We start from the raw sequence: 14,973 nt of genomic DNA on the forward strand, positions 1-14,973 counted from the left end.
CTGCAGGACGTAGGAATGGCTCCTTATCTACACTCCAGAAGGGCCCGGGGGGGAGGAATCCTCTGGCCTGTATTATACAGGAGGTCAGATGAGATGATCTAACGGTTCCTGGTTTAGTTTCACCTTGTGTGCACACCAGCCCTTGGATGGAAAAAGTGTTGTTCTGAACAGCTGCAAAGACCTGGCGCCCGTCCAGCTCAAAATCCTTCCTGACCACTAGCAAGTGATCAGTTTATGCCATGAAGCTTCTTTTCCTGCTGAATTAATATTTTTGAGGGACCTCCAAGTCTATGCATTCACCTCTCTTAACTGACTTCCCTTCCCAAAGGGTACCATGATGCGTGTCTGATCTCTCAGGGCTGTGAATTCCACAGATTTTATTACAGCTGTTTCAAAGCTGTGTTGAAATAATTTGTTTTCCTTTTGGAAGATTAGTGCAGACTCACTTCCTTTCTATTTCAGGCCATGATTAATCTGCGGCTGTGGAGCATCTGACTCTCATGTTCTCGTAAACCACTGACCTACTGAAGCTGAGAGCTAGATGACTGTCTTTTCCCCAAGTTCATATTACTTGAGTTCCCTAGTGCGCTAGGTGCTGTACAAACACAGAACAAAAAGACAGTCCCTGCTCCAAAGATTTTCCAATGATAATTAGACAAGACACACGAAGGATGGGAGAAAGGAAGGGTTAGTGGGGAAAACTGAAGCAGAGAGACATTAAATGACTGGCCCATGGTCACCCAGGACAGAAGGGAGAGGTTACAACGATCCCATCTCTCTGAGTCTTCGCATCCTTATCCAAAGCGGTTGCACTGCTAAACAGCTGCCAGCTCGTACCCCAGAGGGGGCTGCGTTTCAGAGGGAGACGTGAAGCGGTTCTGGGAGAGGTTGGCTGCAAAATGCTTTGGGATCTGTTGGAAGGGAAAGATGCTGTTTCATGTACAGAGATTAATTTTTCTTTCTCCCTACTTGGAAATCCGTTTAGCTGAAAAATATCCGGCGTACGACATGGCAGGGTTTGCCCTAATAGGGGATGTATTTAAGGGGAGAGAATGTGGCCTAGTGGACTGGGACTCAGGGAACCGGGGTTCTAGTCCCGGTTCTGGTACTGGCCTGCTGGGACCTTTGAGCAAGCCCTGAAAAATGGGGTTAAAGTAAAGTGCTTTGAGATCTGGGGATGCAAAGCGCTAGATGAGGACGAAGTGTTATTAATAAGCATGATCCTGCATCCGTTGACGTCAGTGGCAAAGGATCAAGTCCCCAGTGCTTTGCTGAATCGGGACCTTAATGCTGAAGTTACCCAAGGCTTCCTTTCAACCCTCCCACTGGACAGCTGTGCAATAAACCCACCAGATTTCAACTCCTTTAAGGAAGAGACTTTTTAAACCTTTGCTTGGCCAGCGCTATTTTAACAGGCTCCAAACCAGGAAAACATCTGCCCAGGCCCCGGCACACAAGTTGCTGAATGAAGCTGCCAGCTGCCTGTATTGAGCAATTTGTCTCTTGCACAATACACGGACTCTTTTTGTGATTTTTTTTTCCCCTGCCGCCCCCCCCAAAAAGGGAAAAAAATTGCAACATCCCCAAGGTACATCTGAGTTACGGAAAATGCTTGTAGTGGACACGAGTGATGCGCCTTGTAAGCAGCTTTTTCAAGATAACAAGTTTTGTTAGATTAGAAATCAGCTACATTGCCTTCTAGGAATTGCCTTTGAATTTCGCCAGGTCCTCTTCCAGGAATTCTTTAAAAAAAAAACAAAAAAACCAACCAGCCCCTCTGCCACGTAATTCTTTGGCTCTTAGACTTACATGTCGAAATTTGTTTTTGTAAAAACCAAAATGTCAGAGGAAGATGGAGAAATTGAGCCCAAATCTTTTTTCCTAGTGACCAGAGATGGGGAAATTTTCTGGCTGGTAATTATCCTCCACTTTTCAGGAGAACCCAAGAGGAAGGATGGGGTTTGGAAAATGTGGGTTCAGTTCTTACCTCTGCTACATATGCTGTGTGGGACTTTGCCTCTGTCCTTAGTCCCCCCTGTGGAAAAGAGAGGTAAATTGCAAGCTCTTTGCAGCAGGACTTGCCTGTCACTCTGGGTACCAACAGAATCTAGCACAGTGGGGAACTGATCTAAGTTGCGGCTTCTAGGCACTACTGTGACCTTAATAAATTTGGTTAAACCCTCTTCTTGAATCTCAGACCCTTGTCCCCGGGCTTTCAATGGGGATCCTTTTGTACGTTGCCTTAATCCAGATATTCGACTGTGCCATTTGTGCTACTCTCATCCATCAGACAAAGGATGACTAAGAAGTACCTGTTCCTCTGAGCGGGGCAGGGGTGTGGCTCTCCAGCCTCTTCTTTGCTTTGCAGATGAGAAGGGAGGCTTGTACTCAGGTTTGCAGGGATCAGGAGAAAGTGGATGGTGGTATGCCAGGGGAGATCAGAGATGAATGAGGCCCGATACATTCAGGACAACGTCTCAAGATGATTGGCGAGTTCTGTTACATTTCAGCTGAAATACAGTTAACCCAGCCTGCATTTAGAAACACTAGACAGTGGGGTCCTGGTGCCTAATGGAAGAGAAACAACTGGCAGGTTTAAAGGTCTAGGTGGAGGGTCGGTAGGCAGTACACGGCTTTATCTGAAAATGAGTATCGATTTCCCAGGTGGAATTAAAAAAACACAAAAAGAATCTGGACTTTGTCTGCTCAATATATCAAACAAAGATTGTGTTTATTGGTAGGTCCTATGCTTTGATTACTCTTGTTTACTTAGGGTAGCAAGTTACTAACTAACCCTATTTCCGCATCTTTGAGAACACTGATGCTCCCCCCCCCCCCGCCCCCAAGTGGAAATAAACGGGCCTGAGGCCTATTAAAAATAACGAATGACCCCTAGCTCTGAGATGGTGCTTTTTATCAGCGGATCTCAAAGCGTGGTACAAAGTATCATTATCCTTGTTTACACATGGCAAAACTGAAGCTCAGAAAGGGGAAGTGACTTGCCCTGGGTCACTCATCAGGCCAGGAGCAGAGGTGGAAATAGAACCCAACTCTCCTAACCTCCAGTTAAGTGCTTTTTCCTTTAGGCTATGCTGTGTCTCCCGCTGGCTCCCAATTGTGCAATTGCATCCCCTGGTGTAGAGACCCCTGCATCCATGGGTAGCCAGAGACATGTTACTCTGGGCTGTCACGGCAGGATCGGGGGGCCTTGAGGTATAGAGAAAAAGAGGGACAGAGGTGAATGTTTTAAGCTAACTCTGTTGTCCCTGTATTCTTGGGCCCTTCAGACCCTGCCTGCCCACCTAAGTTAGAGCGGCCCCAGGGCTGCTCTAACTCCCAGGAGTCATGGTGAGCTGAGGATACCTGAGAATGCCCAGAGTGCCCAGGCCACAGCTCTGATCTTCCCCCTGTATGGCAGCGGAGTTCTCATGTCCACTCCACACAGGGCGGGTCTAGGCCAACTCTACGCTAGACTTCTGCCAACACAACCGTGTTGGCCAGGGGCCCAAAGTGCAGAATTGCACCTTTGCGTGTGCAACGTACTTGGCTTGGGAGGGCTGGAGTCATGTACCCCACCCAGATCCCAGTTTTGCCTGTATAAGCTCCGTCCACCTCTCGGAGAGATTTGTTGGTTAGTGTGTCAGGCGAGCTCTGCCAGCCAAGCCTTCCAGCAGCAGGCCTGGCCTCGAGGCTCCGGCCCACGGATCGTTATGAGGAGTGTTTCCAAATTCTCCATGGAGGGTCAGCGAGAGGGGCTGGGCGAAGGGTTTTTAAAAGCAATTTACATGTCCCGTGTTTGTCCCCAAAGCCATGCGGTGAGTGGGGGCTGCGGGGGAGGAGGGGAAAGCTCTTTCTAAGCTAACGTTAGAGCTTTAAAATAGACGTGGGTAAATTAGCTTCCACCAAAAGCCCGAAAGGCAATCTCAGTGTAGCTGAGGCTCCACGAGAGAGCGGAATGGAAGAAGAAGAATGGTAAAAAATCCGGATTCCTGCAAGTGTGGGGGAGGGGAGGAAAAGGAGCGGTTTGAAAAACAAAAGCCTTTGAGGAAGCCAAATGCTTTCCAGCTGCAAAAATACAGCCCAGGAGAGGCTGGACGGCCTGCGTCAACGCAGCTTCTCCCAGCCGCTAATGGCAAGAGCGGAGGGGCAACCCCAGCCGCTCGGGGTTGGCCGCTGCAGCTCATGGCCCGGGTTGCATTTGAGACCAGACTCAATGCAGTTTGCAGGGAATGAGTCCTCTTTGCTCTTTTATTATTCCCATTGAAGCTAAAGATGCCCCTGTCTGGCCCTATGGTGCTCGGAGCTGTACGTGCCCAGAGCGAGAGAGAATTCGTGCCCAGAAGAGCTGACGGTTTAACTAGACGAGGGCTGGGAGAGGAACAGAGGGGAAGTGGCAGAGTTGGGAGCAGAATCCAGTTCTCTTCATGCCAAGGCCGGTGCCATCCCAGCTTGGCCAGGCCCCTGCCACACAGGAGGTCAGACCAACTGATCAGAGACGAGTCTCTGATTGTAGACGTAACCTGACTGATGGACGCGTCTCTTTGCGCCAGCCAGCAGGGCGTGGGGGGTTTTATGCCAGGAAGAATCCCTGATGTCCTTTCCTTCTGATGTCCTCCAGGAGTCGTAGTTGCAGGCAGGTTCCAGAAGATGGGGGCAATAAATCTTCATGCTTCGTTCTTTGTAATGTGCATGTGTGGTTTTTTCCTCCTTTCTGTTACTTTCACTCTCGCGCTCTCTCTCGGTCAGCACCGGTCCTGTGACTCTGACTCAGGGAACGGTGCCGGGGGCCAGAAAGCTCCCATTCTAAATCCCTGTGGTAGGCCCTTCTCCCCCCTCCTCCCCCCCCGACCCCAAGCCGTGTGGGTGGGTCTCTTCCCCCCCCCCTTCCTTCGGTCAGATGTTAATGAATCAGGGCTGGTGGGGGGAGGGAGGAGTATGGACAGTCTGGGTCAGGAAGCTGGACAGATGTTGGAGGAATGCAGCCCCCCCCCAAGGGCCGGCGGGGTTACAGCTGACGAGGGAGGGGAGCGCGCCAGGGTCAAACTGGATGACTCAGCAGAGCGGAGATATTAAAGGCATGGTGCAACTCTTCCCCCCCCCCTTCGCCTCCCACCCCTAAACCAGGAGCACCAGGCGCCACTGGCTATTAGCAGAGCAGCTAGTCGCCCTCCCAGGGCCTGCCCCGAGGCAGGCAGAGTGGGGTAGGCCTGAGTCACCTCCCGGCATGGCAGTGGGGGCACGTGCTTTGCTTTGGCCGTTCAGCATTTCATCACCTTCAGCTGCGGTGCCGGAAGCCAGGGACTTGAAAGGGCGATGGCGGGCAAGCTCAGCCACGGCCGCAGCCTGACCTGAGGCACCTGTCGGGCATTGCCTGGCAATGTCGCAGCCGTAGAGGAGCTCTTTATTCTGAGGGGCGATGCAGTGCCCGGCGTAGGGATGGGATCACAGCTGAGTTCAAGGGGGGGGGGGCCCGTTGGGCTGGGCGCTGCATGGACACCGGGGGAGAGAGCCCTCCCCAAGAGACCTTGGAAGAGGGACCAAGCGGTGGGAGGCAAGGACGGCTTGTTCTCGCTTGCCCAAAGTCACCCATGCCGCGGCAGAGAATTGACACCCCTGGTTTCCAAAACAAACCCGTCTCGTTCCCCTTCCGCCCCCGTTTCCCCCCTTGTCCACCTGTGTGTGTGTTAGGGTCCAGCCACCGGAAGGTTAGGGCAGATTTTGTATCTCTCAGCCTCCACCCTCGAGGCAGCGGTTGGGCCCAGTGACACATGATGCCGCAGCTGCTTCCCTGGCCCTGCTGCCTACATCCTAACCCCCTGCCCGGCAGTGCGTCGGGTTTCACGGTCAGCAAGGCCGGCGCCTATTCAAAGGCTAGGCGTCCTAGGAGCACCGCAAGAGGTCCGCTGCAGCCAGAGCCTGCCCTGCCTGCTATGCATCTGGGTGGGGAGGGGAAGACGTTTCTTATGTCGTCGGAGCCGGATGGGTGGGCGAGGGAACTTCCAAATGCAGGGTCCCTGGCATCCCGAGTGCTCGCAGGCAGGGGAGCTCTTGAAAAAATGTAGCTAGTTTCTGAGGGTCTGTAAGGGGGAAGGGCAGATCGCTAGCCCAGACGGAGAGACAAGTCAAAGCATTGATGTGCAGGTGGTATTATCATTATGGGCCAGCAGTCCACAGTGCTAGATGCTGTATAAACTCCAGGGTCCCTGCACCGAAGAGCTCACAATCGAAGGAGAAGACAAGAGGCAGCAGGTGGAGACAGACAGAGGGGCAGGGGAGCACAAAGGGACCAACCCATGGTGGCAGCGACCTGTAGATAGATGGGCTGGTACATATGGGGCAGAATGTTAGACACAGATGTGGGGGATGTGGAGGAAGCTAGATGGAGAGAGAGGGATGGATGGAAGTTCCTGTCAGATTATAAGTGGTGAGCCTCGTCAGCAGGACTTACATTAGCAGAAAGAATCTATCTATCTATCTGTCTATCCCCATCCACCCTCTCTAGCTATATCTACCTATCTACCGCGACCGTCACTGTGGTATCTGAGCAACTTCCCACTTGCCCCCAGCGTTTCAGCCAAGGCGGATTCTATCCCCAATGTCCTCTTCAGCTCCATGCCCCCCCCCCCCACAGCAGTCGCAGTGAAGGTCCACTCCTGGTTTGGCCCTCTCGCGGTTTGGCCCAAGAAGGCTGGGTTAAGATGGGCATGCTGGCTGTCCTTTAACCATGTGAATGCTGTGGGAACCGCCCTGGTTGCACGAGACAATAGGTGGATGCTGTTTTACTGATGGAGTTTTGTCCTTTGGCCCCCTTTCCCCTCCCTTCCCTTTTCTGCCCTGCTCTCCCCTCTTGGTACCTATGGGTTTCCTGGTGCTTTGCAGGCTGTGTTGGCTTTTTCCTCCCTTGGTGCTGGGCACAGTCGGCTTGTTTGGCCTTATCTGAGATTCGCTCAAGAACCAACTGCTCCGCAGCCGAGGCTGGGGCCGGAGAGGAAGTGGTTAGAAGCCGGGAGTTGATGCTTTGCTGTGATTTGTGTCAATCTTGGCACTGTCTTTGTGACTGAAGTAAAAACCTTGCTACCGTCCACCAAAAACATTTCTAGAGCCTTTCCCCCTCCTTCCTAGCGGTGCGTTGTGTAAATTGACCCTCACCCCTGGCTGGTTTCTGTTTGGATTGCAGACCCGTGGGTGCTATCCAAGCGGGTGGGGGGGGGGGGGGGAGGGTGACGATTAATTTGGCCCGCACTGGGCCATCTCTGCTTTTAGTATCTGTAAATGTAACTTTTGCATCTGTCTGGTTTTTTTGTTTGTTTTTTAATGAGATTTTCAGCCTTCCCTACACGCTGCTGGGAGTTGAACAAAGCCGTTACTCACCTTGGAGATGTTTCATGTTAAGAAAGAAAAAATTCAGCTACAAAGGGTCTAAGAAACAACGAGTGGTCGATAGTCCGTGCCCCGAAGAGCTCACCATTTCAGTAGACGAGACAGAGGAAGGTCCAGATGAAGGGGCCAGGATCCAGGACTTCTGGGTTCTTTTCACTCTCCCCCTCCCAGAGATAGGATCAAAAGCTGTCACACTCAGCCCCTTCCTCTGACAGCTTTGTCAGGACACCTGGGTTTTCTTTCACGTGCTAAGAGGGGAGGGGCATCTAGTGGTTGGAAGGTGGGGAGCCTGGACTCTTGGGATCAGTTCCCAGCTTTGGGAGGGGAATGGGGTCTAGATCAGCAAGGGACTGGGAATCAGGCTCAGAGAGCAGGTCAGTTCAGAGCTGGGATAGAACCCAGGCATCCTGACTCCCAGCCCGGTATCCTACATGCTAGATCATAGAATCTCAGGGCTGGAAGGGACCTCAGGAGGTCATCTAGTCCAACCCCCTGCTCAAAGCAGGACCAATCCCCAATTTTTGCCCCAGATCCCCGCCTTGAGGATTGAAGTCACAACCCTGGGTTTAGCAGGCCAATGCTCAAACCACTGAGCTATCCCTCCCCCCACAACCGCTCCCCCTCCCCCCAAAAAAGAAAAAAGAACTAGGGTTGTTGAACGAAGACATTTCTCTGCGCCAGGCGGCCCTGGCCCCCTAAGCCAGCTCCATGGAACGCTGACCTGTTTACAGGGGAGGAATGTGGGTGCTGTGAGTTTATCCGATTTAAGGGGCTTTCTTTTTTTTTTTAATCAGCTCCTTAAACCCGGCGTGCCAGGTTCCGACTCTCACCTGCATCGGCTCCTCGGGCGGATTAATGCCGCACGGTTCCCTGCTGCCTCCTGCTTTGCCTTGCCTGCGGGAGCCCGGGCAAGCTGCCAGCCGCACAGCGCTTCCCCCCCAGAGCCCCGGCTTTGTGCTGCGGCGAACGCGGCCCTCGCTGGAAGATTGCTCCCCTGCTGCGGCTTTTAGAGCCGTTTCTCCCATCTCCCCTCGGTGCGGCCCTATCCTCCTGACGGCCTGCCTGTGACCGTGGAACCCGTTGGAAAGCTCTCCTTTTGCATGGGCCTGGGTCACCGCCGCCCGTGGGCCTTTGAACCATAGAGTCAGAGAAACGCAGGGACCTCGAGAGGTCGTCCCGTCCAGCCCCCCGCACTGAGGCAGGGCCCAGTCAGCCTCAGCCAGTCCCGGCAGGAGTTTGTCCAACCTGTTACAGTTAATCTCCAGCCCCGTTCAAACAGCCCTGAACAGATCTGAAGCCTGTTCTCAGGCCTCCCCCTTTCCTTTCTCAAGACAAAACCTGCCCAGGGTTTTTAACCTTTCCTGAGAGCTCCAGGGTTCGAACTCTTTGATCATTTTTGTCGCTTTTCTCTGGACTCTCTCTAATTTATCCACCTCTTTTGTAATGTGCGGGCCCAGAACCGGACCCAGACTCCAGCCGAGGCCTCCCCAGGGCCGAGTCGAGCGGGACGGTTTTCCCCCTGGATCTGTCGCACAACGCTCCTGTTCACACACTCCAGGATGACACGAGCCTTTTTCACAACTGCTTCGCACGGCTGACGCGTGTTCGATTTGTGAGCCGCTCGCCGCCCGGCTCCTTCACAGCTGTGTGAGCCGCTCGTCACTTCACCAGTGTGTTGAGGTCATTTTGAATCTAATCCTGTCCTCCAAAGTGCTGGCAGCCTCTCCCAGCGAGAATCGCCCGCAGGAACGGGCGCCTGTAGCAACGAGGACATGGAAGAGTCGCCGCTGCAGCAAACCTCCTGGGGAGGGGAGAGATCGGCAAGGGGGACTAAAGGGGGGCACTGCAGTGTGTGTCCAAGGAGCTGATTGTATGTGCACTGCATGGGTTGGCCTGGAGGTCCGGGATGGCCGCGTGGTTTAGGGGGCGACAGCTCTGGTCTGGGAATGAGGAGGCCTAGCTCTGCTGGGTGACCTTGGACAAGCTGCTGCCCTTCTCTGTGCCTCAGTTTCCCCTCCCAGCCTTTGTGTATTTCGCATGCAGGCTCTCCAGGGCAGGGACCCTTGCTTGCTACGTGTGGATACAGCGCCTAGCCCGTCCTGGGCCTCTGGCTGCTACAGTAATCACTCTACCCGTGGAAGGGGCAAATCATGCCCTGGCACAGCATCACTCGTGTGTGAACCCTGTGGATTTAGAAACTCCCTCAAAATGAGCCAGAGCCGGGGAGAGGCGTGGGCTAGCGAGCGGGGGTTTGTACAGGGCCAGATTTTCAAACGCCCCCAGCGCTTGACAGCTGTGGGACGAGGAGTTCTGTTTTCCGCTGCACTCCCCTCCTCTGTCGCCGGCAGGAGGTGCAGCGGCGTGCGTGTGTGTTGGATATCGCCCATCGCTGGGGTGTGCTCCTGCTGGAAACCCCTCTTCCACTCACCCTGGGACGTGCCCCAGCCGTGGTCAGACCCGAACCCAGGAGGGGCAGCGTGGAATTGGGAGCTGCTGGGCTCCCACAGAGCTGGGGGCTGGGTGGTGTTTCCAAAGGGGCCTAGGGGGATTAGGAGCTGTGGGAGTTGGGGCCTGACTCCCTTAGGTGGCTTAGAAATTCCCAGTGGTGCGTAAGCCATATGAATGGGGTGACCCTCCTCTCCGGGCTTCTCTGCTGCTGTACCTTCCTTCTCTTCGTTGTTCCTCTTCTCTCCCTGTTCTGTTCCCTGCCCCTTCCCTTCCCTCCGTTTCTCCGAGTCTTCCCCCAGTCTGGGCTGGGCCCCCTCTGTGGGGTGAAAGCAGAAGGCTGGTCTCCGTGCGCCTGTTGGCCTCTGCTGAGCCAGCCAAGGAAGGGGCCAGGCAGTGCCAGCCGGGGGGTTGGTTTTGATGCGGACCCTTGGGGTGTGATTTCCCAGACCCAGATTTCCGAGGGCTCAGCGCTTGCTGCTGGGGCCCGAGCCCCGCTCCCTGGGGGGCTGCAAAATCACAGCTGGCTTCGCAGGACAGCTCTGCTCCCAGCGGTTGTGATTTCCCGGCGCGCCCGGCTCCATAACGCTCGCCGGCCGCCTAACCCGCCTTTGTCCCGCCCTAGACGTGGAGCAGATGGCCATCGACTGGCTCACCGGCAACTTCTACTTTGTGGACGACATCGACGACCGGATCTTCGTCTGCAACAGGAACGGGGACACCTGCGTCACGCTGCTCGACCTGGAGCTGTACAACCCCAAGGGCATCGCGCTGGACCCGACCATGGGGTAAGAGGGGGGAGGAGAGGCCAGCTGAGCCGAGGGACCTGACGTGTGACCGTAACAAACCAATAGGAAACCGTGGTGCTGCCCCATGGTCAGTCCAACCAGGGGCATGGCTCACCCAGACGTGTAACCTCCCCCATGTCTGTCTGGTCCTTCCCGGTGTGTTTCCCATCGGCCCCAGCTGAGATCTGGGCCCGGCTGTGCCGGGGGTGGCTCAGAGCGAGCGATGGTCGCTCTAGCAAAGGGCTGCCTGGCCGGAGTCGCTCAGAGTGTGAGCGCCGAGCACCCGTGGGCTTGGCAGGTGCAGAGCCCGACGGACGAACAAAGCCAATCGTTGCGAGAAGTTCAACTCCTCCAGGCTAAGCAGGTGAGGGCTCGTTCTTCCCATTTCGCAGGCAGGGAGGCAGAGACTGGCCCCAGGTCACCCGGGGAGTCTTCAGCAAAGCTGGGAAGCCAAACCTGATCTCAGTCCAGCGCCGTTACCCCCGAGGCCAGGGAATATCAGCAAAACCCACCTGGTGTTTTTATTGCTGTGTTCTGTACCCAGGGTCTTTTAAACCAGTGGTTCTCAATCAGGGGCCTGGGGCCCCCTGTGGGGCCGCAAGCAGGTTCCAGGGGGTCCGCCAAGCATGGCTGGTGTTAGACTCGCTGGGGCCCAGGGCAGAAAGCCAAAGCCCCACTGTGCAGGACTGCAGCCCAGGGCCCTGAGCACGCCACCTGGGGCTGAAGCCAAAGCCTGAGCAACTTAGCTTTGGGGGGGCCCCCTGTGGGGTGGGGCCCTGGGCAACTGCCCTGCTTGCTACCCCTTAATGCCGGCCCTGGCTTTTATATGCAGAAAACCAATTGTGGCACAGCTGAGCCATGGAGTTTCTATAGCATGTTGCGGGAGCCTCAGAAAGAGAAAAGTTGAGAACCCTGGCTTTAAACGACCATCAGAGACAGAGACTTGTGACCCCTCCCCGTTTTCTCCTGGGACGGTCCAGCTTGGGTCTGATCTTAATTTTACCCCTGGCAAACTCAACTCATTTTAACCCCCCAGCAAGGGCTAAAGTTCCTCATCAGTGAGACTGCCTCCCCATCATGCCGGGACATTTGCTGCTGGCATCTCAATTCTTACCCCTGTAGTATATGCAAGCCACTGACCCACGCAGTACAGAGATGCCACTGTCAGCGAGTTTGCACCATCTCCGTAACGGTTTGCAGGAACTAAGATGAGTCATGTCCCCAATGGAGGGTGAACGTCTCTCACTCCACGTAGCTTTACATCCTGTGTTCAATTCAGGTAACGGCCCTCCGAGCAGCTGCCTTTTGGGAAGTCTTGTGCGCCAGGGAGCTGGTCTGGTGACGCTGAGTCATCAGCGGGGCTAGCCGCGTGCTTGAGAGCTGCAGAAGAAAAGGAGAGCAGGAGTGGAAGGCGTTGTTTTGGGAAGAAATGGAGTAGGGTGTGAAATCTGGGCAGGTGGCATGTGGGAGAGTGAATGTGTGTGCGTAATCCCACCATGCACTCTGTGCACACGTGTGTGAACTCCAGCCACGTGCGTTCCCCTGCAGCCTCATCTCGACCAAACAAAACTTCGGCTACAAAGGAGGCTTGTTTTCCCCAGCACCTTTCCATCTCCAGGCTTTTTGAGTCAGGCCTTGTTTTGAGGAGGAGACGCGGCAGGTGGGCTCAGCTAATGCAGACTAGCGAGGCCTGGCCTACAGCTGGTGACTTGCCCTCCTGCGGGTGCAGAGGGACACCCCTGTGTGGAGTTGCTGTCCTGGTTGGCCAAGACTGCAGAGACTAACGGTCACGTCTGCGTGTACATGCAGACTCTCTCCTGGGAAGCTGTGACTTGTTACCATGTTAGAAAACCACAGAAATGGCTGGCTGGCTGGGACCTGGCGAGGTCATCTAGTCCAGCCCCCCCATGCTGAGGCTGGATCGAGTATCCCTCCGTGACGTTTAAAGAAGAGCTGTTCAGTGCAAGCTCCTTGTGCCTCAGGAAGAGCAAGGCAACCCAGAGCTGCTAAAATCCCGTTACCCTCCGAGTGTGCTTGGGAAAATACTGGGGTTTAGCTAGCGCCCGGCCTCAGTGCTCCGTTTTTCTCGCTCACGCCGAGAGCTCTGTGAAAGTCGTCCTCGTAGGCTTGTGTCTTCCTCCGTCCCGGCGGCCTGTCTGACTCACTCGGCGTGTTTGTAAAATGGTTTTAGCTTGACCAAGAGAGGCAAGGGACGGGATACTTTTGGTTGGACCAGTGTCTGCTGGTGGGAGAGACAAGCTTTCGAGCAGGGCTCCGTGTCACTCGAAAGCTGGTCTCTCTCAGGAGCGGGATTTGGTCCAATAAAAGATACGACCTCACCCACCCTGTCTCTCCAAAACCCTGGGACTGATACGGCTACCGCAACACCGCCGACAGCGCGTTGAAGACCCCCAGTGTAGACAGCATGTGGACAGATGGTGTGACGAAGCGGGACTGTTCTTAATGTTTCCTCTGAATATTGTAGGGGTGCCTCAGTTTCCCCTAGGCATTTCTTAAGTCTCTCGGTGGTGGGAGAAGGGAGTGTAATTGTTGCAGAGCAAAGGGCCAGGGTACATAAATGGCTGACACTCTGTCTCCTGGCAACTGATGGCCTGGGCCCTTCCCCCCTGCAAGGTGAGAGCTAAAGGGTTGGAGAACAAAGGAATCCGGTGACCTCCTGGCCCGGGAAAGGGACAAAGCCCAGAGGAGTGGGGGCTGGAGAGAGTTTCAGTTTGGGTCTGGCTGGGGACATGGCGTGAAGTGCAGACGTGGTTGTCTGGCTCACTGCCCCCCAAAATGGACCCAGCTGAGGGGTCCTGTTCCCTGCACCTACAAGCTCTGTGTTAGACCATGTTCCTGTCATCTAATAAACCTCTGTTTTACTGGCTGGCTGAGAGTCCCGTCTGACTGCGAAGTTGGGGTGCAGGACCCTCTGGCTTCCCCAGGACCCTGCCTGGGGCGGACTTGCTGTGGGAAGCGCACGTAGGGGCTGAGGATGCTGAATGCTCCGAGGTCAGACCCAGGAAGGTGGAAGCTGTGTGAGCCGTGTGTGTCCTGAAGACAGGCTGCTCACAGAAAGGAGATTTCCCCAGAGTCCTGCCTGGTTTTGTAGGGAGCAGTTCCCGAGCATCGCCCAGGGACTCTGTGACAACTGGTGTCAGTGGTGGGATGTACTGCACCCCATGGATGGCGCTTCCTGCAGTAAGTGACTAAGGAGCAGTAAAACGAAGGGGGATTGACGAGGACCAGGCGTGCTGAAGGCTCAGAGAGGAGCGGTTTCGGGGGGCAGTTAACCCCTGGGAGTGTGTGACCAGCGAGAAGGACTGTGCAGTAATGGGGTCCCCCTGGGGACTGCGGGGAGCTGTCTCGGGCTGAGGAGCCTGCGGCTTGGCCCTGGGAGAGAGAAGGACTTTTGCAGTAACAGGGTTCCCCTGGGGATTGTAGCGAGCGGTCCCAGGGGCGGAGGAGTCTGCAGCTCGACCCTGGCAAAGAGGTGGTGACCTCGAGAAGGGCTGACACACTAGGGGTTCTCCCTGGAAACCGTGGGGAGCTGAGAGCACACAGGCCTGTGAGTCCACAACAACTTGGGAGGAGCGGAGTGATGGCCTGTCACCGTCTCCTGAAGAAGGACATTGTAACCCTGTGCAGAAAGAGAGGGTTGAGCATTGGAAAGTTCACCAAGGCACAGTTCATCGTGCGGCTGGAGGAGGATGACCGCTCTAAGAAGCAGATTCCTGACCCCAAATGGGGCTATAGCAGGATCAGGGAGCAGCTGGAGTGGGAGCCAGGCACCCCCAAGACTCCTGTCCCCGACCAGACAAGGGTCTTCACGATCGGGTTCCCCATCGGGGGATCGCAGACGGACGGGATTGGAGCTGAGTCCGAGAGAGCGAGAGGACCGTGGGAGACAGCGAGAGCCCGAGAAAGAGCTGCAGAAGCAGCAGCAGCATGAGTTGGCGGTGGGGGAGCGGAGAGGCCTAGGGGACCTCCCAGGGGTGAGTGGGGATAGATCCCGGGGGGCCAGTTCCGCAGGGAACCTCGAGACTAAATTGCTGCCCCTGGTTAAGGTGGGGGGGATGTGGATGCCACCTCACTGCCTTTGAGCAGGCTGGCGATTTGAACCAGGGGGACCCTGTGGAACAGTCCCGGTGTCTAGCTCCCTTGCTGGGTCCCAAGGCCACAGACTCCGTCAGCCCGATGGGTGGGGAGGTGGACAGGCTCCCACTCCTGGTCCCAACCTGTATGTCTGTGTGGAGTTCCCTGGGGTCGGGCCCCTCAGACCCCCAGTGGGAGCGGAAGGGGATGGTCAATGGGGAGACATTCCTGGGGTGGCGAGATCCTGGGACAGAGAGAACTGTTG

The 14,973-nt window shown here is 55.4% G+C and overlaps 1 protein-coding gene across 2 annotated transcripts in view; it reads left to right on the forward strand.

Annotated features, from left to right (window-relative positions):
- The window catches only part of LRP1 (LDL receptor related protein 1), a 182,825-nt gene that overhangs the window by 83,926 nt on the left and 83,926 nt on the right, over positions 1–14,973 (forward strand). For both annotated transcript variants that reach the window (XM_073318798.1, XM_073318799.1), the window contains exon 7: positions 10,451–10,613. In XM_073318798.1, the coding sequence (XP_073174899.1) occupies positions 10,451–10,613 (163 nt within the window). The remainder of the gene's footprint in view (positions 1–10,450; positions 10,614–14,973) is intronic.

This window comes from Lepidochelys kempii, chromosome 20 (assembly GCF_965140265.1).
Source record: "Lepidochelys kempii isolate rLepKem1 chromosome 20, rLepKem1.hap2, whole genome shotgun sequence".
Lineage (NCBI taxonomy): Eukaryota > Metazoa > Chordata > Testudines > Cheloniidae > Lepidochelys > Lepidochelys kempii.